This window comes from Mastacembelus armatus, chromosome 23 (genome assembly GCF_900324485.2).
Source record: "Mastacembelus armatus chromosome 23, fMasArm1.2, whole genome shotgun sequence".
Lineage (NCBI taxonomy): Eukaryota > Metazoa > Chordata > Actinopteri > Synbranchiformes > Mastacembelidae > Mastacembelus > Mastacembelus armatus.
Window position 1 is genome coordinate 6116064 of NC_046655.1, and position 26545 is coordinate 6142608.

At 40.3% G+C, this 26545-nt stretch overlaps 1 protein-coding gene across 1 annotated transcript in view; it reads left to right on the plus strand.

The window, feature by feature from the left end:
• Positions 1–2106: 2106 nt before the first annotated feature.
• tafa5a (TAFA chemokine like family member 5a) overlaps positions 2107–26545 on the plus strand; it is a 130935-nt gene continuing 106496 nt past the window's right edge. Inside the window, exon 1 of the mRNA XM_026327062.1 lies at positions 2107–2232. Within this exon, the coding sequence (XP_026182847.1) occupies positions 2121–2232 (112 nt within the window). The 5' untranslated portion in view covers positions 2107–2120. The remainder of the gene's footprint in view (positions 2233–26545) is intronic.

Sequence of the window (26545 nt, forward strand, 5' to 3'; positions counted from 1 at the left end):
GCCTGGTGCACATTAATACAGCAATGCTAAGCAGCGACAACTTGCGGTCTCTATAAAGGAACTTGCCAATTGCCCACCTGACAAAGCATCACTATTAAAATAGAAGATCAAACCTCCGGGCTTAAACATTGAGTCATTTGTGCTGATTTGTTTCTCGAAGGCCACAGTGTACTGTGAGCACAGGGTTCAAAGTCATTATGCATGCTAGGGTGTGTTGAGGTGAATGTGCAGAGGCCTCCAGAGCCTTCACATCAGCAGTCAGAGCTTAGAGTGCTGTCCGTGATGCTGAGGTGCATGCACTGTCCATGGTACCAAAGCTCAGTGTTGGCCATGAAGGTGGCACTTCAGGAGCTGGCTCTGTCCATGGTGCTAGAACTGCACTGAACTATCCAGAGGGTTGTCACTGGCACTCTGCTTCACACCAGTGCACTCTCTACTGGGCTGTTAGTCACCGGTACTGGGCAGTGGGACTGATTCTCTATACTGCTGTCTATGGCGCTGTCTGACACTGAGGCCCAGTCAGTAGGGCTACACAGTCCAGAAGGAGTGGAGGAATTTGTGTTCTGGTCCTCTCCCTGAACTTCTGTTGATGGTAGTATAATTGAAATAAAGAGAAAAACAGTACAGAAATATACAGTAATGAAGTATTAAAAGTGAAAGTAATCCTGTGATGAGTGGTAATAGCTGCAGATCATAGTAAAACTAATTTTACAAGTATGTTTTTTTCTAATAAAATCTTAATATACAAAGGTAACTAAACCTATCAGACAAATGTAGAAAAATCCATGTTTCTCAAATATAGGGGAGTAGAAAAGTCTACATCACATACAGATCATTGATCTCACTGACTAAAACCACAGCAGATGGTTGATCAGTGTTGGTAACATGAGTTGAGCTCAAGGGGCAGTAACATCCATTTGCGACAAAGGTGAATGTTCCTGAGTGGAAGACTAGGATCAATATAAAAGGAGTTTTGAACATGTTGAAGTCTCGATTTGATTTTACTTGTTAGTGAGCTTCGCTATGCAAAGCACGAACCTCCACTATGAAAAGCACTGAGACAGCACTGTTTCAACATAAACACAACTCAATGTGGATATTACACTTTGTGTTTTTCACAGATGACTTCCTTGTGAAGCGTCCTCCTCTGAAATACCTAATTATGCAGATTTATTGCTGAAAGAGAAATGGATCGGACCTTTCCTCCCCGTTGCAAATATTTTTGACCAAAATCACAGCCTGTCGCAGAGGACAAAAAAATATATTGATTTAATAATCAACGAAAAAAATCAATAAACATTGCAAGTTGCGATCCGCACTGATTTTAGGACTTCTTTCCGCTCAGGCTGTTGTGATCTGACTGTAAACCGCGACCTCCTGTGGCTCATTGCTGACGTAATATCTATTATCTGAATGTTTCACTTTGGAAAACATTTCCTGGAGTCGCACAGTGCGCACTTTTCCTCTCGCTCCTTTCTCCCACAGTCTGACTGTCTCAACACATCCCTTCTCCTTTCTCCGTTTGCTCCTACAAGCGTGACCTTCCTCTACTTCGTGCCCACACACTGAGCTAATGGACTTTTTTTTCCCTTTTACGACCAACCTTCCTTCATCCATCCAGTCGGATTTTACAGGACCTCGTTAGTTTTTTTTATTAAACCGGGTCTTTGGACTATGCCGTCGTGGCTGCTGAGGCGGGAGCGAACCGAGCAAACCCACCACAGGTGAAAGGAGGCTTTACGACGCTGCGGTATAGATGATTGAACACTTTGAGCATTAACTCAACGCAGTCTCCAGGCACCTGCGCACCGAGCTTTCTTCTCACATACTTTGGGACAACTAAAAGGGCCGATACTAAGTTGTGTTTCTGCACGAATATAAAAACACCGCGTTATTTCCCAAATGAGATTCCTAATGAAGATGTGACCTTTTCTTTTACGCACCGGCAGTCTGACTACCCAAGGAGCAAACCACTGTTTCTCTCTGTTTGCTTGATCTTGACATGTCTTTTCGTAGGATTACACGCGGAGATATGAGCATTGTTATAGGCCGAGCTGGATTGTGAGATTTCTCTTTGATTTTTATTTGTCTCTTCAAAGAGGAAGCGCTCTGTTTGTTCAATGGCTTCAGTTTCAAGGGTGGCAAGACGCAAAGATGCCAGTCGCTGGCCGAGAATGTCGTCAACTTTCTGGGCTGTGCTGCTTCTGACAGCGCTGCTGGTTCTCTACTGCGGTAAGTCCCGCCGCTCATCCTTTGACCACATAGTATATCGACATTTGGAAGCGTCGGACACAGGCGCCGATGCGCAGTTGGTGACCGTGTCATGCGGGGACGCTTTGAAAACAAAACTATGCCACTGCTATTGCCAGTGGCTCTGGCATATTGATTCCACTAGTTGTCGACGTGTCATTTTCTTGTTGTTCCAAACGATTATTGGAAATCAAGCACACACGCTAACCCCCCCACCCCCACCGCACTCCCTTAATCTTTGCCTTCCTGCTCTCTGTCATACAGAAATGCCGACAAGCATGAGCAGGCACTTATGCAGAGCCATGGCTTAGATAAGAGGAAAATGTGTCTCATTGTCTGGTGCAAGCACTTTCTATGAATAGAAGGATGAACTAAATTGTGTCAGAGGCCTAATTAAGTCTGTTATGGCTCCCTTTAATTCTGTTCAGTTAATTCTTGCAAACACACACACCTTCTGTCCTGAGGTCACACAGTCATGCATCTGTCTTATTGTCTCTTCACTAAACACTGGTTACAGCAGATGAAACGTACTGTATGAAGAATTAACATGAGACTTGTAGTATTAAAATAAAACAGAGTTTCTGTTTAGAAATAAGCCTGGTTTAGTTAGACAAACAGCACTCCAGGCAGCAATTCAACTATTGCCTGAGGATAACCTTATTAGGCAAATGTATGCAGGCAGACACACACACGGCCACATAATCTTCCTCTCTCTCTAAGGCTACTTGTCTGGCCGAGTGTGTCTTTTCATTTCTTGTTCCCTGGCACCCTCACACCTTCTCTCGCTCGCTTCCCTCCTCAGTCTCAAAATGCATCTGAGTCACTTATGAGAGAGAAATCCAGCTGGCACACTGTGCTCCAGTCTGCTATGTGTGAAAAAACGAGGTGCAATGGCCATGATAAGCCTATTAAATGAAAAAAAATAAAAAAATGAGGAGTCGATCCAGTGATTAATATAATCGTCTTGTTTTTTCGAGGACATTAGCTATGCTGGTATTGTAGAGATCTATTACACGATCATTTCCTAGATGTTGATCTTTCTTTTCCTTCGTTCTCCTTCTACAGTGGGCAGAAGATTGACTTTGCTTTGTAATCACACAGGCCCCAGGATAATCAGTGGAGAAGGGGGTGTCATAAAGCTTGTGGATGAGGGGTCTTTTTCTTCTTTTATGGTGCCTTTGGCCATGTCTATTGATATCTTCTGCGTGTGTCCAATCAATGGTGCTTGGATGTTTGTTTCAGTCAGCAGTCTTTCAACCCCCCCCCCCCATGCCCTTCTCTGAGGAATAGTAATTCTTTGTTGTTTTTTTGTTTTTTTTGTATTGTCTTCTTTTACCAACACTGCAGCCTCTACTGCTCACTACTACTGAAATCCCATATGTCCAACACGGAGGCTGAAGCAACTCTTTTACTTTTGGGTGCATTAACACTAAGATAACTTATGCACATTGTGCTTTTTTTGTTACTATTGATATTTGCCTATTAAACTAAAAGCTTTAGTGCCCTCTGTGTGCTGTTACTTTCCTTTTAGCACTTTCTTTTGTCTTAGCTTGTGGTCTTTGGCTCTGGCTGTTAAATCTCCATTCACTTGAATTTGAAGCTCAAAAGATTTCCCTGCTCTTTCTTTCTCTTTTAGCTTAGTGTTTCTACTCATCTGTTTCCATTTAGTTTGACTTTCCTCATCTGTGCTGTCTTTCTGCTTCGTCCTATGTTCATATTTATCTTAGCCTGTCCTCTGTTCCTGTGTCCTACGACGTTGCGGTCAAATGCCCATTCCAGCCCCCCTTATTATGGCACATTTTACTTCAGTTTTCTACTTTCCTATCTCTCTTTGAACACTTGTTCTTTCATACTTTTGTTCTGGTTTTCCCAGTTTATTTCCCCTCCTTTTATTTTGGGGTGTTTTTCCTGTTGAGGTTCTGAGCTGAGCTGATGACTGCATGTTACTCTGTTATTCTGACTGGGCTCTTTGCTCAGCAGGTTTTTCCCTCCCCTGCCCCTCCTCATCTCTTGTCCACCCTCCTGTTCTATTTCTCTTCTCTCTTTAGACTTGCTCAGAGTGTTTACACCACCAAGTCCATGAAATATGCCAGATATATTCTTTTGTATATATTGGCAATTTGGTGACTTAAATATATTCATACAATGGTTTAGGGACACAACTAACTTATTTTTACTGATTGATTCTTCAATGAATCACTCAAAAACATTAGAAAACAGAACAGTGAAAAATTCCTCTGCCAGTGATATTTACTAGAGCTAACACAACCAAATGTTTTGTTTTGTCCAATTAGCAGGCAAAACCTCAGTGAACTTCAATTAACAGTAAAGTAAAAGGAGAAGCAGCCAATCCTCTCATTTTAGTAGCTGGAGCTCTCAAATGTGAGAATAGTTGCAGATTCATTTTTTTCGATGATTTCTGTTGATTAATCATAGCATTTCTACTACATTTCACTGTATTTCTCCTTACAATATAAATACATTTGGCTTTAAATTCTGATCTAAGCGGTTCAGTTCCATCCCGGGTGCTTTCATAAGTGGCCCTTCTTGGTAATCGATATGTTTTTTTCCTTATTTCTCCGGGGATAGTTTCATATGGAAGAAATCCAAATATGTTAAACTAGATATATACATTTACATAGAGTGCACATAGCTAGAAGGACACATATGGAGCTATTATTGAAGCATAATTATTTCTAGACACGTGTATAGACTTGTGATCTTGTTTCTCAATCTGTGTGTAGTCAAATTTGTGTATGCGCATGTTCTGACATGTTTATCAATCAGCAAAAGCCGATCTGCAAATGTGTATCTTGAACTGTGTGTGTACTTGCATTTGTGAATGGAAGCAGAAATTTGTAAATTTGGACTGTGTACAAAAATATGTAAATGCAAAAAATATTAAATTATTTGTGAAAACTTAGTATGTTGCTCTACAAACTGTAAAAACCAATAGTAATTAATTTACAGGTCAGGAAAGCCTCTTGATTGGCTATCAAATTACACATGACTTTTGTTTTGCACTCCTGTCATCTGTGTGTACATCAATTTGTCTATAAATACCACTTTTCTATGCCCTGGCTGTGAGCCTCCATAGGTTTTTAATCATCCCCATACCAACACATTGGTTAGTTAAAGTGACTGTGACCAGCTCTGTATTTTTCCTTCAGCGGACTGAAGTAATATGAGTTTTATGTAAGTGTGAATGACTCCAGTTCCTCAATTATTGGGTAAGAAAATACTGTGCACACTGTTGAAATTCACTTGTGTGGTGTGTACTGTATAGCTATTGTTTGCACCAAGGGCAGTTTTTGCCTGTGAGCTCTGTGATTATGGCTCTGACTCATATGGTGCCTGTCACTCAGAATCAAGATCCAGCTTCACACGGTCGGCTGTCTTCAACCAGGCCCGTCTGAGAGGGCGAGATTGAAGAGAAGGGGGAGAGACAGTGAAATGTGTCTGGAGGAAAGGATAGAATAAGAGGCGCTGAAATACGTGAAGGCAGAAGCTGTTTTGATATCCTTTACTATGTCTTGATGAGAAATAGGGGAGTTGTGGGGAGAAAAGTGAATGGAAGGAGGAGAAAAGGAGATTGGGGAAAGTGGTAGAGAAACAAGATGAGTAAAGGGAAGAGAAGCCATGCTGAGGGTTAAGAGGCAAAAATTTGGAAATATTAGTGAAAAGAATTAGGAAAGAAGAAAAACATAGGGGAAAGAGAAAGAGACCCTCACATGACAGTTTAAGTGCTCCAACTATAAGCTAGTGTTGGAAGCTCTAATCACACCAGAATGCTCCAGTACACTCTGATTACATTACAAAAAAAAAAATAATAAAAGCATGTATTCTCTCTCGTGCACTAGCTCCCTCCTCTGGAAACTCTCATCCATGCATTTGTTTGCTGATGGTGCTGTTATGTATTCATGAGGCTCTATTCCTACATGTGAGTTCAGAGGAAGGCGAAGACGGAGCCTACAAGGCTAACTAATCAGTATGCTAATCTTAGCTTTGGATAGCTAAGGAATGTAGCACGCCTTGAAGAGAACGAGGGAGAGATGAGGGAAGATGGATACCAAGCAGTGAGCAAAAGGAGAAGAGTGATGGAGAAAAAGAAGAGTGAATAGGGTTATCTTCTTCCTTGTTGTATCCTTCACTGTTAAAAATATAGTCGTTGCTAATTCTGTCCAGCCTTCAGTTTAATGCTGTGTGCTCATACACACACTTATACACACAGACCAGATACAGTGTAAGCCCTCAAGGGCGAACACATTCAGTACATTAGAGGTATTAATAAATGCAGCTACATACAGTAGGTTGCACTTGTGCACACATGAGCAACTGCATCAAAGCAGGGAGTCAGGGTCATACAGAAAGATGCAAAGACCCATGACCTACTTGTACATACATGAACATCACCCTGCAAGTATACAGTTTTTAGAAGGCAGAAAGGTTGGACACACACACACATTCCACTGCTGTCAGAGACCAAAGCTTTCCACTGCCACTGAAAGCCATTCCCATCAGGTCACTCTGTCTCTCAGCATGGTCTCCCATGTTTCCTTCTGTCTGTTTGTTTATGACCTGCTGCAGTTCTCAGCCTGAATCAATAGATTGACTGTTACTGAAAACCACAGCTTGAGGGCATCCATGGATAAAAGATGGTGTGACGCGCCCCGATGTTTCGCATCATCACCTGAAGAGCTCAAAACACATAATCACACATAGTGAGGGATATGAGGAGTCCTGCATCTGTTCATGGGTATGCAGACATAGACAGTCCCTGCCAGCAATGTCTGAGAATCTTGTAAGGCTGATTCACCTGTGTAGAAAATGGTACTGACCTTCAAGAACTTGTAGGTGAACACATGCAGATATTTGAATCTTATGCTATTTTCAGCTTAGCCTGGAGCCTCTTCCTAAGCAGGGAGGGAGATGAAGAGAGGAGCTACCATCAGGAGGTAGCAGGAAGGGCTGAAGAGGGCCTGGGGATGTAAATTCAAAAAGGTATTGTGGCAACTTGTTGCCACACAGGAAGCTGAGAGCCACGTAACAGACCACCGGAAGTGGGGTCAGAGTCCACATGTATTGTTGAGCAGCTTTTTTGATTGCAGCTTTCTAAAAATTTAGACTGCGCTGAGTGTCATTTCAGGGGGAAGGTTGTTGTCATTGCGTAATGAACATGCTGCAGATGGGGAGTGTCAAGTTTGTTAAGGCAAGGAAGGAATATTAAGAATTTTGTGACTTATGGTATGAAATATTAAGCAGTAATGGGATCTTTTTCAGTGTGTGCAGGAACCCACTGACATTAAATAAAGGATGGCAGTGTGGCCACAGGTGGCATGTTTTTCTGTGCAAATTAACAAATGACTTGTGTCAAATCGCAGCTGTATTGTGTTCTGCAAAGAGTAAATAGAGGATTTTACAATTAAGGCAGGTTTTGTTCATTGTGATCTCCAAGCATGACCTGCTCTTGGCTCTCGATGCGGGGCAATGGGTATCCATCATTCTATAGGCTTTTTGAAAATGTGTTGCTGTTAGCAAACTGTGGAAAGGCAATTACAGCAAATCAAGAACACTTTTGACATTGTCATAGTGCAGAAACTGACAGGGGATTTCTTCCTTCTGTTATGTTACATAAGAAGTTTGCTGTTTCACCCTGACTTCTAACAAATATACATGTTAGCAGCATCTGTTTGTCAGTCAGTACAGCCTTAGAAACCTCATGGATAAGCTATCTTGAAGTATGGACATTGATGGTATCCCGTTGTATCATTTTTCCAGTGATACCACCAGAAGGTGGAGATTTTTTTTTTTAGCAATATTTCTCAACCATTTGTTGATGGATTACCTTGAGATTTAGTGCATTCATACTTGCATATCTCAAGATGAGTGGTAACACCATTGGTTATTCCTTCACTTTACATTAGGTCCTATCATCACATCAATACATAGATTTTTCCAATATTTTATTTGACCCTAAAAAAATAAATGAATGACTGATTTCCATCCCTTCAGCTGATCCTTGTGTTCAATTTTAGTTTTTGTTGTGGTTTGTACCCAGCCATCATAGAGATTTATATATATATATATATATTTATGATGATGATTATATTTTATAAGTTGTTTCTTTACCTTTTAAATGCACTTTGGTGTGTATGCAGTTGAACTCATAAGTGAAAGCATGATTCTGACAATCAGCACTGATTCTCTTCAATACTGGACCACAGATAAACTGAAGATAAGCAGTCTATTTAGAAATGATAGTCCATTGTTGTCTGTAGCCTCACGATGACTCAAATGTTAGCCTTTTAGTTGACGAGATTAATACACTTGTAACTGCAGGTATGTAATCATTTACAGTACTTTCAGTTTTACGGCTGTCTGCGTCGTGTTAAAACTATTGATTGCAAACACATGAGGAAAAACTGCTCAAAAATAAATTGCATCATTTATTTTGTAGCACCGAGCATGTACACCAAGTGTTTGCACACATGTGCTGCCTGACCATCAAAACACAAACCTTTCGTGGCAACGACACAGCAAGTGCTTTTTTCAAAAAGAGCAGCCTTCTTGCTATAGCTACATTAAATCCTAAAAGTCAGCATCATGCCTGTGATTTGCAATTTTGTTATCACAGCTTCATCTGTAGTGAAACAGCACACAGCCTGTTCCTCCACAGCTGCTCCATGCTCCTCAGAACAGTTAACAGCTACAACAGTTGGTGCACTTGTTTACGCCGGGATGCAGTAAAAGTTGCATTAAAGCTACTTCTCTGTCTCACTGATTTAGTTTTTCTCTTTATTTCATTCTGTTTCTGTTTTCCTCTCTGTTCCTGTGTTTTAAATCATCTCTACCTGTGCCTTTGTTATTGGACCCTCCTGTATTTAAAAAAAAAAACACCAAAAAAAAACAAAACATCGATGCCATAATAGCATGCTAATATGCTGTGACATTTACTTAATGTGAAAACAAATTGTGAAGTGTTTGGAGTTTGCAGTTAGGCAAAATATTGTCATAGCCGCCTCCATGGCTAATTGCACCTTAAATGCTCTGTGTCCCATCATGAATTAATTTGCTGACTTTATTACCATTTAAACTGCATGTATAATATTTACATATCATATTGTAAGTAGCGTATGGCTGCAGGGGCTCAACAGGTCACAGTCAATGAAATGCACTGCCGGTGTACTGCCTGGCTGTAATTATGGTATGCAAATGTGTGATGTCAGTTGCTTGTCCAGCTCTACAATGGCAATGTAGTTGAGAGTTTTGTTTAATTAAAAGTACAAAGAGACAATTCAAGATTCAAAGCCTTTGACAAAAAAATGATTAATTGTACCTTTTTGAAACCAATCCTGTAAATTGTTTGAGATGGCTTAATTGGGTCGGAATCTGGACAGAGTCTTGCAGCGTGCTCCTGCCTCAGGAGGATTCATGGATGTGCACTTGTGCTTGTTTTGCCTAGGGCCAGTAAGCCCATTCAGAGAGAGATACTAAAGCTACTCCTCCTTTATTACTGCAGAAAGCAATTGCTTGGAAGAAAATGCCAGAATGGTGCTTTGAATTCCTGGAGGGGCCCATCACAGAGACGCGGCCCACGGAGCTGAGACAGCTAGCATCTGGAGCAAAGACATGTCTGTAAAGTGGAGAGAGAAAAGTGGGAGGAGGGAGGTGGAGAGAGGGAAAGATGGAGCAGGATGGCAAAGAGGCAATGAGAATGTAAGAGTAGGAGAGGGTAGAGAGCCAGTGTGCACAGGGGAGGCAGAGAAATGGTGAGTGTGAGACAGACAGAGCAAGGGGTTGACGAAAGAGCAGCAGAAAGAGCTTGGGATAGGAAAAAGGACAGGCCAGGCAATGAGACAAAAGACAGACAGACGAGAACACTCAGACGGTCCACCAATTGACAGTCGGTTGGGGAATAAAGTCAGCTAACACAATGAAGCAGTCGGCAGACAGACTCGCCTTGGAGTAGCCGAGAGGCTCTCAGAAGTAGAAACAAATATTACATTAGAAGAGACAGAAGCCATTTGTCACGGTGGGAGGCCTGAGAGGTAGTTAAGCTGTAGAATATAGGGACCCATGGCCTGGTTGATGCATGTCGCCACAAGGAGGAAATTGTGCTGAAGTCAACTCTGTTCAATCAATTGTCTGGTGTCCTTCAATGACTCCCGCACTTAACAAGATAACGCCGGCACAAAGTTTTACCAGCTAACTCTCAAGAACTTGTTATGGGGCCTTGAGGGCCTCCACTCATTCGTTCTCTCGATCCTTTTGTTGCTGCTTTCCTCCCATCCCTCCCTTCCTGCCAGCTTGTCAGCCACACCACCTCCACATGGAGGCCAAGTGACATCCATGCTGACAGTCACAATTCAGTGTTAATGTTTCTGAAACATTATGGGCTAAATGACAGCTGCACTCTGTCTGCACCCAGATGTCAGAGATTCTGAAACCGTTTCAAGGATTGTTAGAGACAGAGAGTCACAGTCAGTCAGTAACCTGGTCAGTCAGTCATGTCTTAGCCTTAATATTCCTTCCTTGGTGCATCACTTGGCCCTCAGTATGAATTGTGCTTCATTAGATAATAGGGGTACATTCATAGTAACAAAAGCATCTATTTTGTTTTTTCTCTTTTTTTTTTTCCTTTCACTCTCTTTCCCTCTCACCGCATTAAGCTGGTGACATTATCCATGATTGATATGGAAATTACGATGCACTTGCCCTCGTTTATCTTCCACCATTGCTTGTTGCTGCTCCAACAACCATTTTGGGATGCAGAAACGATGAGCTGATTTGCAGCTGCTGTTGTAGAGAGCAAAGGGATACACTGTAAAGACTTGATTTGAGACCTGCATAGCCTGGAAGATGAGGACAGTTTCCTGTTTTAATGGAAAAACAACCACTGTGCCGACAAACAAGGCAGAAACCTCAATAATTCTGCCGGCACATACTGCATTGAGTCCCAGGTGCAATAAATGTCACCAGCCCGATCAATCAAAATGTATCACTGAATACATAAATAAATCATCCAGTGCAGTTGATTTAAATGCATGTACTGTATGTTTGACAATAAAACCTTTCCATTTAACTCCAATTCATCCATGACTATGAGCTGTTGCATTTCATCTCCCCATTTTTGCAGCTTTGTGGGTCTTAGCGGACTTTTAATTTGTTTTGCCTACATATCTCAAGATTGTTTTGTGGTATTGATTTACATAAATACATACTGATTCATTTTTAAAATTGTAAAATACATAAGTTTTCGTAGCTTTTTTTTGTTTTAGGCTTTTAATCACCACAGTATATACTGTAATCCTCTGTGTAGCCTATAATAAATATTCTTAGAGGGATACTGAGTATTGCTATATGTCCTATTAATATTGCATATCCTTTCAGCATACCATGCACTTTTGTGACCTAAAACACTTTAATACTCAAAACGGCATGGTCCACTCTATAATATGGCAGTACAGGACATGACACTCAAACCTCCCAGCACTAACTGGTTGAGTTTGCTAGTAATTTGTCTGTTGAGTGTTGTGCACATTTGTTCCTTTTGTAATTTGTCATTTCCGAAGTTCTGTAGGTTATCCCAGTCTACCCACTTTTACTCTTCTGACACAGTCTGAGGGAGAGAAGTGCTACATGTAGAAATAGAAGGCCATAGGAAGAGTGTGAAAGGCAGAGGGGTGAGACTGAAGGTTAGCACTGCTGCAAGGGACACAGCAGGAAAGGTTGCCTGAAAGTGCTCAGCAAGCTACAGCAGTTTTAAGTTCAGGAATACTGAAGCATATTTCAGTTGTGCATGTGTGATAGGCTGCAGGAGAGTTTTTTTTTTTTTTTTTTTTATCTCTGTCTTGCTCTCTTGCTGTCATGGCTGTCTCTTTTTGTATACAGTGTTTTCCTTACCAGTGCCCCTGCTCATACTCTCTCCCCCTCAGGCCTTTGGCAGCGATAAACCCTTCCGTTGCCAGAGTGACAGCAGAACATGCGAGTTACGGCTGCCTCTTCAGGTTTGAAGAGCTCATTACGACCTCTCAGCAGGGACCATGTAGTCAACAATATATGTGATGTGACACAATCGGTGTAATTCATGTAAATGCACTCTTACAAATTAGACTATTGGTTATTATCCTTTGTGTTATGAAACACATTATTGCTGGAAAATCTAGTGTTTCAAATGGAGATCTGCATTTACACAATACTGGGAGTGCTATTTTCAGATACAAAGCTCAAGATGTTATTTTTTATTGCATGCTTTTCCCCAGATTTTCAGTCCAGTCTCTATCCATGCATGATATAATTTTGGAATAAATAAGTGGCTGGTAGTAGGAGCTTGGTGCCATTGGTGAAAATGAAACATTTTCACTCTGATAATTTGATCTGATATTGGATGTGTAATTTTGAAGAAAACACTATCACACCTCAAGCGTAAGACTGGAATATTACATGTTATTATTTTCACAAAAAGATACAAATCTACTATAGCCTCTGTGAATGCGCACTAACTCAGTGGTGTACATGTATCATTTATCACCCCTTGTTCTGTGCACAGTTTAAAGGGTCAGTTCACACTGTAAGGAAACTTTTTTTCTTTTCTTTTTTTTTTTAATGGAGATCACCTTTGGCAGCATGTGTGGTTAGATTAGGACTACTAAAAAACAATATAGTTTGTGGTTTTGGTTAAACACATCCTGTCTTGTGCTTGAAGTCAGAAAAGGTATTTCGGGTATTAACAAGGTGATGATCTTTCCCTAAACATAACTTCTGACCTTAACCCTGTGCTCAGCATAAGTTGTGTGAATTGATCCTTTAAATAGGCAAACATTTGCACTCCAGAACAACTCATAAATAGCATACCAGCATGATAATTAACATCTGAAATATACAGATTTTATATGATGATGTACACAGTAATTAGCAAACAGCAAAATATTAATTATAACACTCAAATGAAGAGTAATTGATATAGAGTTTAGAATTGTACACCATCGACTCAGGCCTATATTGAATTCCACATATAATTTTAGAGGGGTGATTTCATTTTGACAAAAAAATGATCTGTTATCACAGGAAGATGCATGTGTCACCAGCTCTCCAATTAAATCAGAAGCTCTTGGTAGCAAGTGGTGGTTGATGAATCAATCCTACACACTCACATAAATGTAATTACTTCATTTGTCAATGTCTGGGGAGACCACATCGAGCTCAGTGTACCCAAAGCTTCCAGCAGAGAAATGAATAGAGAGAACTCTTCGCCATTTTGCCCTCCTCTTCATCTCCTATAGGGTCTGTCTCTTACAACTTAATCACAGCTATAATCGTTGCTTAAGAGCAGAAGTTATCATTTCATCAATTCCCTTTGGCCCCTGGAGGACATTACAAGTGGGAAGCAAGTTTCACATCAAAGTAGATGCTGCTCCTATTACACTCACATACACACAAAATTTATTCCTATACAGTACTGTGCTGAAGAGTGGCATGCATTATTCAACAACATGCTAACATCAATTAAAGAAAGAGCACATAAAAAAAACTTTATTTTATTATTTTATTTATCCCTGGGCTATGTAGGTAGGGGAGGGGGCGGTTGACATCTGTCATTGTGAGTGCTGTTGTGGAAAGGTGGTGATCAGATGATGGGCATTATTTTTTTGTATTCTAATCCCCTCTTGCATTGATAGGACAGATGCTGGCAGGCTAATTAACAAATCCTTTGGCGATGTTGAAGTACGTCTTTGCATTCAGAGACTCTAGGAGAGCAGGGAGATATACAAGCGTACTACTAATGTGCATCCATGTGTGTGTAGTGCAAGCAGTAACATTCGTTCGCTCTTCACTACAAACCACCTCCTCCTAATCCCCATGCTTTTGGAGTGACACATGATTGGAACTGCCGGTGAAACCCAAGTGCGAGACACAAGGCGGTGAGGATGTGGGGTGACTCGTTTTCCATTTCCTGTTGACACAGTGTGTCATCACCAGCCATCAGCTGTTTCTATTTTATGTGCAGACAGAGGCATCATATTATTGCTTTGATACATCAGATAAAAGTAAATACTGAATATTTCAACATTTTTGCATCAGGGGGGTATGTAATAATTATGAATCCGTTTTCTCAGCTATTCTAATAATACATTTTAATTGGAACACAATTGCAGATTAAGCATTTTTGTTAACTGCAATGATCGCGTTACCTCGTTTGATCATCTGTATCTGTTATTACTGGTTCCTTTAGGGCCAGTCCACCAAGTCAGCGATGGTATTACATTTTCATGCTACAATTATTGAGGTCAAACATTGAATGCAATAAAAACAACATAACCAAAAGCAGGTTGTCTAAGACAGTCCACTCAAAAGTAAATGCACCACATTGTCTGTCTTCATATTTTCATACATGCTGGTCTGCACATCATCTTTGCATTACTCTTAAAAAGTGAGGAAGAAAATGTTTCATGTCATAGTGCGTCTTCTCTTTGTGTAATGTTTTGTGTGGGAGCTTTCTCAAATCGGATTAAGTCACCCTGTTGATGTCTTCAGGGTCATCTTGGTTTGTCATGGAGTTTGATAGAGGTGTATTTATTAGGCTCGAGATGTCGATGCAGATACAGTTTGAATTACATTATAGGAACTGTAGTGTTTCAGGCTACAATGGCTTCTGCTGCCTTAATTTGTCTACGACAAGCTTGCTATTCTGGTGGCAATACTGTACTAAATTGCTGTAGAGCCACTTTATCTGATTGCTTTTTGTTTTTGTTGGTTCTTTGTTTTTTTCTATCACTTTTTCTATTATCTTTGCAGGCTCTCAATATGTTTCTAGAAATGTGTTATTATTATTGACAATATATTAATTCATAAGTATAATAATAATAAGCAAGAAAGGAAATACTTTTGAAACACGTCTTTATGCATTTTCACTGGTTTAACATGCAAAGCATTGATGCTTTTTAGTTTTTGGAAATTAAAATATCAATACTAGTCATGATCTATCAAATAGCATGTGCTGCATTATTCTCAGACTATAACAGATAGCATATTGTAGTCCATTTATGATATATGGCTGCACCCAACTTAAAACAGCTATTTAATGATACACAAAAATATACATACTGCACACAATTTGTCATAAATAGTACGTAGTTTTTTTTTAATGTGTGTGTGTGTCTCTCACTCACTTGCTGATGGCTTGGCCCTCTGGGTGAACACTGGCTTTTAAGCCTGCACCTTCGTTGACTCAGCTTTGTACATGAGCTGAATGTCCACTCCTCTCACCACAAGTCATGCCACTAGTCACAGCAGCAGCTCACGCAAACATGAAGCATCAGTGATTAGATCATTATGTCGGGCGACGCAGGATGGGGCACAGGGCTCTCTTGAACACCCACGAGACAGGCCAGACACAAATACATACATTCATGCTCTTCTTTTAAACAATTAGACACCTTTGCTGATAGCCACTTGCTCTCTTACACTCTCTTTCTATTGCACTCTGTCTACAATATTGGACTGGACTACAATATACACTCTGCCTCTCTCTCTCTCTGTTGCCACTCACATTCTCAGTCTTTCACCCACCGTATCCACATTTGCATACATCCACACAAAGATCTGCTTGCCTATTCTTCTGAGGATGTTCTTTTAAATTGCATTAATATATTAGAAGTTTGCCTTCAACCTGACCCCGTTTTAACCCCAGGTACAGTCTCGATCTTTTTCCTCACAAGTGCAGCTAAACACACATACCTCCATACACCACTCATCTGGATACATATGCAAATCCCTATAAGAATGGAGAGAGGCTACCAAATAATGAATCCTCTTCCTACTATTTCAGGGAGATATATGGCCAGGAGGGAGGAAATAGAGTTTCTCGATTTCATAACCCTGTTTCTTTTGTTGTATTGTCAGCTTCCGTAACGAGGTCACCTCAAATCACTCCTCACTCACTGGAAATCAGGGAACAGGAGTAGGTCAGGACAGGAAAGAGGAGAGATTGTAATGTAAAAGATGTTCTTAAGTGTCGCTGTAAAAGTTAATGTTTTGAAAAAGCATATTTTAACCTATGGCATCTTGCTTAGAGTTGAGCATGAGTTGTGCTTCTCATTTGAATATCTGGCTGGAGAGTGTGTTAAAGCATTTTACTTAAGGTTTTCTTGTGAGCATGTGGCAGCATTGTTCCACTGAAATGAATTATGAGAAGCCTACAAGTGGACGTGGCCTTTGACTGCAGACGCTTTCCCCTCCATCTTTTAATCTTTCTTTCTCTCCCATTAGTACACACGTCTTCCACCTACAGCCATGGGAAGGGGCACTAAGTTCTCGTCCTTTGGGAACCACCAAGAGAGATTAACGTTAAGTATTCCTCTCTCCATGGTGGTTCACATCTGTAGTGCTGCTAATCTAATGCACACATTATTCAGCAAGGTCCTGCATCTATTAATGGAGAGCACAGTCAGATTTATCACCCAGGTTTAAGTGTATGGTAAAATAGCGCATTAAGCAGATGATATCACAGCATATATGAAATGATTATGCTTGTGCCCAGATAAAAAAAAAAGAGGCTGAGGGGACCTGCTTAATTAAATGCAAGGTCCAGTGTTATACATCACTGGCTTTCTTGTGCACAGGCCACTTAATGTAAACCGTGAAGAAGGGAGCTGTTTTCTTTTTTGCTTCTCTTTTAATAGCAAAGAGCTGATCTGCAGTGTTTTATTCCTCCTCCACCTCCTGCCCCTGTGCTTCTTCTCTGCTGCGTCATCTCTGGAAGCTGCTGTGCCAAAAATATGCCAAAATTTTCTCTTGCATGCCGGATTTTTGAAAGCAGGGCCAGTTAGCTTCCTCTATGGCTCATTCTCACAGCATCTGTAGCTTCTCCCTGACAAGACCATTATGTTTGAAGTATGGCACATTAAAACTCCAGAAAATTGTTGCTTGGCATTAAGTAGCAGTTTGTGCTCAAACTGATGTTTGTTTGAGCACATGGGAGTAATGAGAGCTCTCACTGGAAAGCTGTGAACTTTGCGTGAGGACATGCACTCCGCCAACCCTCAACGCTCTTCTGACGACGACCCGGCTTTGCTCTAGTACAAGCATATAGCCCTCACAGTCTGACAAGACATCCCGACACGCAGGGTCACGCTTAACAATGTACCATGCTCCTCTGTAAAGCGCTGAAGCTGCTCCCTCATGGGCATGTAAAATTTAGGTCCTGTTTGGGAAAGCATTTGAGCATGATGCAGCAGCCTTTAAATAAGCCATAGATTTCTTCTATGTTCTTTTATCACGGTAAGCATACAAACCCTGGGATAATTCAGGCAGAATTGAATGCTCACTCTATTTTTCCATCCCGCTCCTCCGAGCTCCCTGAAGCTTCTTTATTGAATAGCCTGAGATGCTGTAAAGAGGAAAAGTGGGAAGGGACCACCAGTGCTGCGAAAAATGCAATGATGGCTTCAGGGTGAAGCAGTTTAAAGTATCAGCTCTGATAGTGTGTGCTTGAGTGTATGTACTGTATGTTCATGCTTTATATTGTACATCACATTATCTGCCCTCTTGTGCATTCAGTTTATTTCATTTCAGTTCAGTTCAATGTATATAGTGCCATATCACAGCTAAAGTAAGGTTAAAAGAACAAATCTCTCAAGCAAACACTTGGTGATGGTGGGGAGGAAAACGTCCCTCTAAAGGAACAAGGCTCCGTCCGAACCAGCCATCAGTCTCAGAAAGCAGGAGAGAGAAAAGAGCAACAGAAAACACCATAGAGATTGGTAACTGCAAGTAGCTTCAGCACTTGAAACAAATTATTTAATCATGTTAAATGGTGGTGTGACTTTCAGGTTTGTTTTTTGTTTTTTTATAAGGCACTTACAGATCTTACAATCACTCCACACTTATATTTTATATGTAGGGGAGCAAATTTAAATGATTTCGTTTTTAAGGCTTTAGTGGATTGTCCACCTGACCACAGTGACTTGATGCACCCTATGTATCGACTTGCGTTGACCCCAGTATTCCTATGCTTGCAGTTTCAGTTAGTTATTATTTTTTCATGGCTGTTGCTTTTACTGTGCAAAGTTGATTTTAGTACTCACTTTAAAGCTGTTAGGGTTAACAGTTGAATTAAGGAGGCTGTAAAGTGCTTCAGAAAGCTGTGGTATATATGATATTACTAAACTGTGAGCCAAAAGCTTTTAATGGTTGCATCATAAAAAAAACAGAAAAAAAAAGCAAGGCTTATCTAAAGTAGACACCCCAGCTGTGAAGAGCTCTTTGAGCTAGCAAGAGACCTTGTGTTTGCTGGCTGTGCTTGTGCCAGGCGGCCCCTTGTGAGTGCTTAGCTGGTCTTTAACTGCTCACACACGTGTATGAAGTTACCTTGACTGACAGTGACTGGGAATGGAGCCATACAGTGAGGCAGGCAGATAGACGTGCTTATGAGCTTCATATATGCTGCAGAGGAAATGGAAACACTTGCTCAAAGACAGACACACAGACATGATACAACCCTCCGACGCAACCCCCTTTCTTTTGCCATGCACACCTACAAGCTCCTACTGCAGGATGTATATAGGTTTTTGTTTTCTTTAAAAAAGCGCACGCACTTGTAAACATAAATACTCACATGCAAAACACTCGAATGTATTAAATAAAAACACATAAATGGTTCCCCTGAGGGAGTGTAGGTGGAATATATAGTGGTATTTCCAAAGCCCGAGGCACACTAAGTCACTGTGCTCTTAGGCTACTAATAGGCTTTACCTGAACTCAGTGGGAGTGAGGTTAAAAAAAAGTCAGCTACAGTGAAAAAAATACTTTTCTTATAGCATCCAGAATGGTTGGCTTGGGAATAAACATCCAGACTTAATGAAATAAGAGCTGTAGTTTTATAAGTGTAGCACCTGGGGCTGGTGTTCTGTTTTTTTTTTAAACTGAGATCTTTGATTTTGGTAATTGAAGGAAACTTTATTTTGTTCTGTTAGGTAGCATGCTAGTGTCAGTTTTTGTCATTTTATCAGTTGGCCACTCTTTTCTCATATCTTACTTGTATCTCCCCGTCCTTATACTTTCTGTGCACTCCTCAAGCAAACTTCTTTCATATTCCACTTTCAGGTTCCTTCTTTCCACTTCCATTTCCCTTTGTCTGTGTCAGTTTCTCTCCCACTGCTTAACAGGCACCATCAGCAGCAGCAGAGCTATAAAGTGCTTTATTTTATGGTAAGGCTTCTGGCCCCAAACAACTCTTGGACAATTTTGCCTAGTCATGCAGTTAAAATCTGTGTCACAATTGCTGTCCAAAACATCAGTTGCTGTCACAGGCAGCAATTTTGATGTGATTTAAATGGAAAGGAAATGCGGAAGGCCAATTACTGCTGTGTTTTTTTTTCTTACTTAAGGCCTTCTCCCACTGTCTACTCTTTCTCCCCTCTATCCCCTCATCCAATTCAGTGGAGGAACGAAGAGAGGGTAAGCAAGCATAGTATAAGGAAAGTAGAGGATTGAAAATGATTTTAGAAACGTGACATTTGGAAAGGGAGAAAGATAACTAAAGACTGGCATAGAGGAAAAAGTAATAAAGACAGTGAAAATGGAGACTTCAGCTCAGAACATTGCTACAGAGTGAACATTAGCAGGATTAGGATGAACACATTCAACACTTTAAGGACTTGCCTTTGCACTGGATGCTTTTTCTGTCTTGCAAGACACCACCTGTTTTGTGTGTGTGTGTGTGTGTGTGTGTGTGTGTGTGTGTGTGTGTGTGTGTGTGTGTGTTTGCAGTGTTTGCAGTGTTTGCAGGAGTGCGACATATTCTACACACTTCAGTTGACTTGGTAACTGATACATTTCTAATTTGTTGAAAACCTGAAGTCTTCAGTGCATGTTTAGGTAATGTTCCATGTATGTCCTGATTTATACGTCTGTGTCCATTGCACTTTGTCATATTTTCATTGTCACACCAGTTTTTCCACCTCAGCACAAACATAAAAACCAAGTTTTTATTTTTACATTACAGTTTATTTTTTATGTGCAGACTGAGAATTCACATAAATTCTAGTGGGAATGCACTGAGAGGATTATTGGGACATTCATTTAATAAAGCCATCATAAAAGCCAGGAAATATCCTATACCTTTGAGCCACATTAGGACAATTTTAAGGAACAATTTGGCGATCATGCCTCAATCTTTTTTATGTGCATCAGTTAGAAAGACTACTATCATCTCTAAATATGTTGAGATGTCCCGACAAAGACAGAGAGACACACATCAGACCTGGGCAATGACCAACATAGTTGATTTCCATTATATAATGCAGGAGCTGGTTCTCAGGACAGGGTGGGACAGAGGAGGACAAGGCAGGACTAAAAACGATGAGGCAGAATAGGATGAGGAAATAGAAAAGGCTTCATTTTATGATTTTTGCCTTGAGAGTGTCCTTGTGCGCTTTGCATATTTATGACGGTGAGGGGACAGGTAGAAAATCAGAGACAGGATTTAGAATAATTCCCAATTGACCCCCTAGGCAGTAAAAATGTAATAATCCAGAAGTCATCTGATATTCAAAGGTATATTAACTTTGTGGGTTTACTGTCTCCTTTCTCATTTGCTAACTGTTTGACTGACTGAATGACTGGCCCTGTTTGTGTCCCTCGTACATAACATTTGACTGTATGTGCTGGGGCACAGATGTTTATTTCGTTTAAGTTTACAATTGTTTTTTGGCCCCACAGTACACTACTACTCTCTCTACTTCCAACCCTATCCCATACATGACATTACTGGGTCGTGCTATTAATATACACCACAGGGGCTTTCATTGAATCTTTGTATGCTGCTTTTTAAATGTTACTGTAATTCCAAGAATGCTATTTTTCAGTTAAAGTGCATAAACCTGCATTTCAGTGCCAGTAACCACAAAGTCACTAATTTTAAAATATGTCTGCGCTGGAATCCAATCTAAGTCTCTTCAGAAAAAACATTTAATTTGTTGTATCACTGTGGTATTTGTCAAAAGAGGATCCTGAAGCAAAAATAGTTGCCAGTCAATCGTTGTTAAAAAACAGTCAAAACAGTCTGACACATTATTGTCATATGAACAGTATTCCCTGGATTATCAAAATCCTCTTCAAACTAAGTCCCTCAGCAGGAGCCTGACAGGCAAATCACTGACGACTGCAAAGTGTATTGAAAAACCTCTTCCCTAGTACAGATCAATTTTCTTTGTGATCAGTCGAGCTTGATGAGATAAAAGTATTTCAAAACGTTTTAAAGGCAAAGCTGATTCCCTCTCTGTCCTTCCCGTCTCCCACTTTGAAGGGCTTTTTTCCCCTCTTTCTTCTGTTTTCTTGACTACACTGAGGGTGTTAAAATGGACTTGTCATTTCATGAGCACAGCAGGAAGCAGCATGAGGCCACCATGTAAAATATTATACCTAACAGTCATTTTATTTTTGTATCACAAACAAGAATGAATGCTGTATTTGATATTTGTACTATACAGTGTTCAAAAGAAACAATTTATTCTTTTTGTTTAGATGACTCGTGTCTTAAATCAAAACACTGACTCCCTCCTGAAATATTATCGACTCTAATTCAGACGTATTTGCCTAGGAGAGGGAAAGAGGGTGGATTGTGGCATCGCAGTGTGGTTCAGGATTTAAACCTACATGGGTGGTGGCAGTCTGTGAAAGCGCCAGGCTGCAGTGTTAGCCACTGGTCCTGCCAAGCGAGGCCCCACCACATAAACAGGATTTCCCCCTTGGCGGGCAGGCTGGCATATCGGACCCCCGCGGCCCTTTGAAGTGACAGGCCCACTGAGTCCCATGGGATAGGCTTGGGATCCGATCCCTCTGTTCACACACATGCGCACTTACACTTGCCAGGACACAAATACACACATATTCTCATATTCACAGTCATGCAGGCACATCCACATGCACAAACACATAATCTATTCTCACTCAATCAGGCACCCAAAAAATATGATCTACTCTAATGTCCAGCACCACACATACACACAAGCAGCAAACCATGCTTACATCTCTGAAGCCAGCGCTGATAAAGGGCAAGCAGGAAGCTCCCAGAGTGCACCTGGCTCTGTGTTGATAAAGGAGCAGGTCGCGGCTCCCAGCATGCATCCAATGATGGGCCAAGAAAAGGATGATGGGGTTGGTTGACTGACAGAGGAGAAAGGGGATAAGAGCAGGAGCCGATAGCAAAAAGCATTTTTTTTAATCCATTATCCATTATGGGTTTTTTTTTTTACTTTTTTTTTTTTTCACTTTTATCACTTCTATCATCCTTTCTTTACTATATGTAATATTCGTAACACAAATAAGAATGAAATATCTGCATATTTTACCAGTTCCATTTTTCCTAAAGTACATACAAAAATTTCTCATTTGAAGTGGTATATAGCCAGTTTTGCCCAAATACTGACAGAGAGATAACAGTTTTTTTTTTTTTTTTAACTTTGCTGAATAATGATGCATGGCCTGTGGCAACTTTACAATATTTTAATATCTTCAGACTTAACTTCACTGCTTCGGTTCACTCTTATTGTTCTCTCAAGTGATGGACTTTTAGTGGCTAGCTGGTGAATATTATGGATCATTTAACAGTTAAAGAGCAAGATATTTCCCTGAGGAGCTTGGAGAGATGAGAACAGAGGTAAAAGGTGGCCAAAATGCTTAAAATATGTCAGTGCTGTAGTCAGAAATAAGCAGTTATAGCAGGTTTAAGATCAAGCGAAGGCCTATGGCTTAGGCTAAATGTCGAAAAAGTCAACACTTGTTTAAAGTTTTTAGCTAAAGCCACTTTCTTTACCTAACTGTATCCAAAGTGTTTTAGTTTTTAACAATAAGCTTTCCGTGCTGACTCCTCCCTATCTACGCTGTTTACACTTGCTGGACTGGAAATCAAATTTGCCAGTGAACATAATCCAAACAGCTGTTACACTTGAGATGCATTTGTAAAATAATTTAGTTGTGAATAAACTTCATTTCTAGGAGAACAAGTTGCCTATGGAGGCTCACCCACAGGCATCCATGCTGGTCTAAGCTCATAATCAAGCCCAACACACAAACAGTCCTTTTAACTCAAATGTGGTAAATAAGTTGTTGAAGTAGTTTAATTAACTGGCCCTCTCTGTCAAGTATTTTCCTACATGATTTAAATACTTCTCGGCCTCTGAATTTGCAAATTGACAATTATAATTATGGGATTTTACCCAAGGGGAGAAAGTTAATGATTTAAGCTTTTATTAGAATTAATTTAATGTATTTTTTCAAGATTGTGTGTACTAATTGATTAGTTTTAATCTAGCTAAATGTGGTAGTGACTTTGCCCATGGCAGTGTGGATTATGTCATATTTCTGGGGCTTTAGTTGGGTTATTACACTACACACTTCCTCTAAATGTGTCTCATCACTCATCTACCCGCAAGCTGATAGGTTTGTTATACACATCAATGGTAGACACCGAGATTGATTGCACTGCAAATGGTTGAAAAGATTAAGATAGAAGGGAAGACAGAGACATAAATAAAGACGGCGCTTGGTGAGAAATACAATTGGAAAGTGCAAGAAAGTTAAACACAAAGACACAGGGAAAGCGAAAGAGAGCCCAGAAATCAAAGAGAATCAATGAAGAGAGAGAGGCTATCAAAAGCTTTCAGCTGAGCATCGAACTTTGAAAGGGACTTTATCAAAATTGCTTACCTCCTGTTGACTGTGGTGCACACCATCAGCCCAGAGCTTTGCAGTAGCACTGGTAATATTGCAGGAGTTGCGTATTATAGATTTGTTTATTGCAGCTTTCTGTCATTCTATTTGTCAGTATTACTTCGGTAAGGAGAAACAGGGACTATGAAGGAAATGTACTGTTGGTTTTGGTTGTTAGAAGTGTGGGATATCTGTAGGGCAAAAGAAGAGAAGGAAAAGTGGACAAGATATATGCAAATAAGTATGTATATAGAAAGAAAAAATAAAGCATGATCAGAAGACACTGCACTTTTTTTTTACTCTGGGTTGTAGTGCGACTTATATAGCGAAGCAACCTACACTACCAAAAGGTTGGACACACTTGTCCATTGAAACATAACTTATACACAAAAGCAACGTGTATGTTTTTTTTTCTTCTGTTCAACAAGGATGTTTTTGCTAAAAGCGACTTATATTCTGTTGCGTCTTATAGTCCAGAAAATATGGTATATTCATATTATTATATAGGGCGTGAACATACACTGCCAATCAGTTCAATTCAGTTCAGTTTTATTTTATTTTTTTGTATAGTGCCTAATCACAATACAGTCATCTCAAGGCTCTTTAAAAAAAACAAAATGTTGAAGTTCACTTTAACTGAAATTGGAAACTTTGTGACACATTTTTTTCAGCTGTACTATTACCACTGCTCCATTTTCTTTTAGGATAAAGAATAAAGGAGCAACTTTAGGCTAGTGAAAATAGGACTCACTCTTTTCACCAGATTGAGATGTAGTTACACAGCATGAATCAGGTACCAATGCCAACAATAGACAATTTACGGAAAGGAAAGGAGAAATAGATACTACTTTTATTTTTGTGAAGATTAGTGCAGGTTATAGTACTAGAAAGTCTGAACTTTAGGAGAAATGGTGTTTACTTTGTGTTCAGATTTCACGAGGTGTGTCTTCTGCCTGTGACTGTTTTATTTTGTGTTGTGTTGTATTGACCTGGCATCACAATAGTTACACTGGCTGCAAGTGATGAAAAAGCTCATAGACATGTTTCTTGTCCTTTATTTATGGCCAGCTGTGCCTGTATGAGCTCTGGTACAAACAAGACCCGGCTTTTGATGGAAAAAAGGCATTTTTGCTTATATAATTTTGTAAAGTAAATAAAATATAACTTTGTGGTCAGGGGAAATAAATCCTATTTAGCAGAAATAAATTACAATGCCCCACACCCTTTCCTTCAAACCCCTTCCTAACTTTCCTACAGCCCCATTTGTTATTCTGTTATGTTTGAATACCGCTGTTTCCACCACACATATCGGAGAATCAATTTTATTTATTTATTTATTTTTAATCTTTTTTAAGCTCAATTTTTGTTAAGATTTCTTCTTTCTCTCCTCTTGTGGGTCTCCACAACCTGTGTCTTTTCTCTGCCTTGTTAGGTGATTGAGAGGCATGATGTGAAGGAGCGAATGAGAAGGGGAAGGTGGGGGGTAATAAACCCAAAGATAAATAAGGGGCCAGGTAGTGAAACATACATCTCTCTCTGACTTAGCTTACTTCTCCTACTGTATCCCTCCGAGGCGTAGAAGAGTGTAGTGATGGGGTTGGCAAGGTAGTAGCAAGAACTGCTGAGGAATCACAAATCCTTGCACCATGTTCTTTTTTCTTTTTTTTTTTTTTAAAGCCCCCTCCACTGCTAAATGCATGTAAACAGTCATGTCTTGTAAGCAGTCCAGATGACAGGCAGCAGATGTTTACCCCAGGGCTCAGTAAATCACAGGTTAGTTACTTTGATTATGGACCCTAGTCAGTCCCCGAGAGGAATAACTTGACAAGCTTTAAGTCAAGCTTCTGGCATGAATTATACATAACACAGTCAGTCGGTTACTGCTCTTTGACGGCCGTCCAAGGAAAATGTGATAGTGTTTCCTTGTAGAAATGGAATTATGGTGAAGTTAAAGGTATAAATATGGCAGACAGATTGATAGTATCCAACAAATGTGAAATACGTGTGCAAGCAGCCTCCTCCTACAAGACGCATTCCATTCATGTGGTTCGCCAAGTAAAATGATGTTTTAGAAAAAACAGTCTGGATCATTGTTGAAGGTGTCCAGTCCAGTAAGTGTGACATCATTTAACTGCATACAAGTCATACAAGTCAAGTATAGAATACTTTGTTGTGAAATATGAATAGATGCAGTATAAAAAAAAAAAAAAAAAAAAAAAAAAAATTCCCTTCTCACCCCTATGGGTGGTGTGTGTGTTTCTTCCTCAATCTCGGGTCCTCTACCAGAGGCCCGGGAGTTTGAGGGTTCTTCGCAGTATCTTAGCTGTTCCTAGCACTGCACTCTTCTGGACTGAGATCTCTGATGTTGTTCCTGGGATCTGTTGGAGCCACTCTCCCAGTTTGGGGGTCACAGCCCCGAGGGTGCCGATTACCACGGGGACCACAGTTGCCTTCACCTTCCACATCTTTTCTAGCTCTTTTTTTAAGCCCTTGGTATTTCTCCAGCTTCTCGTGTTCCTTCTTTCTGATGTTGCTATCACTTGGGATTGCTACATCTACCACTACGGCTTTTCTTCTGCTGTTT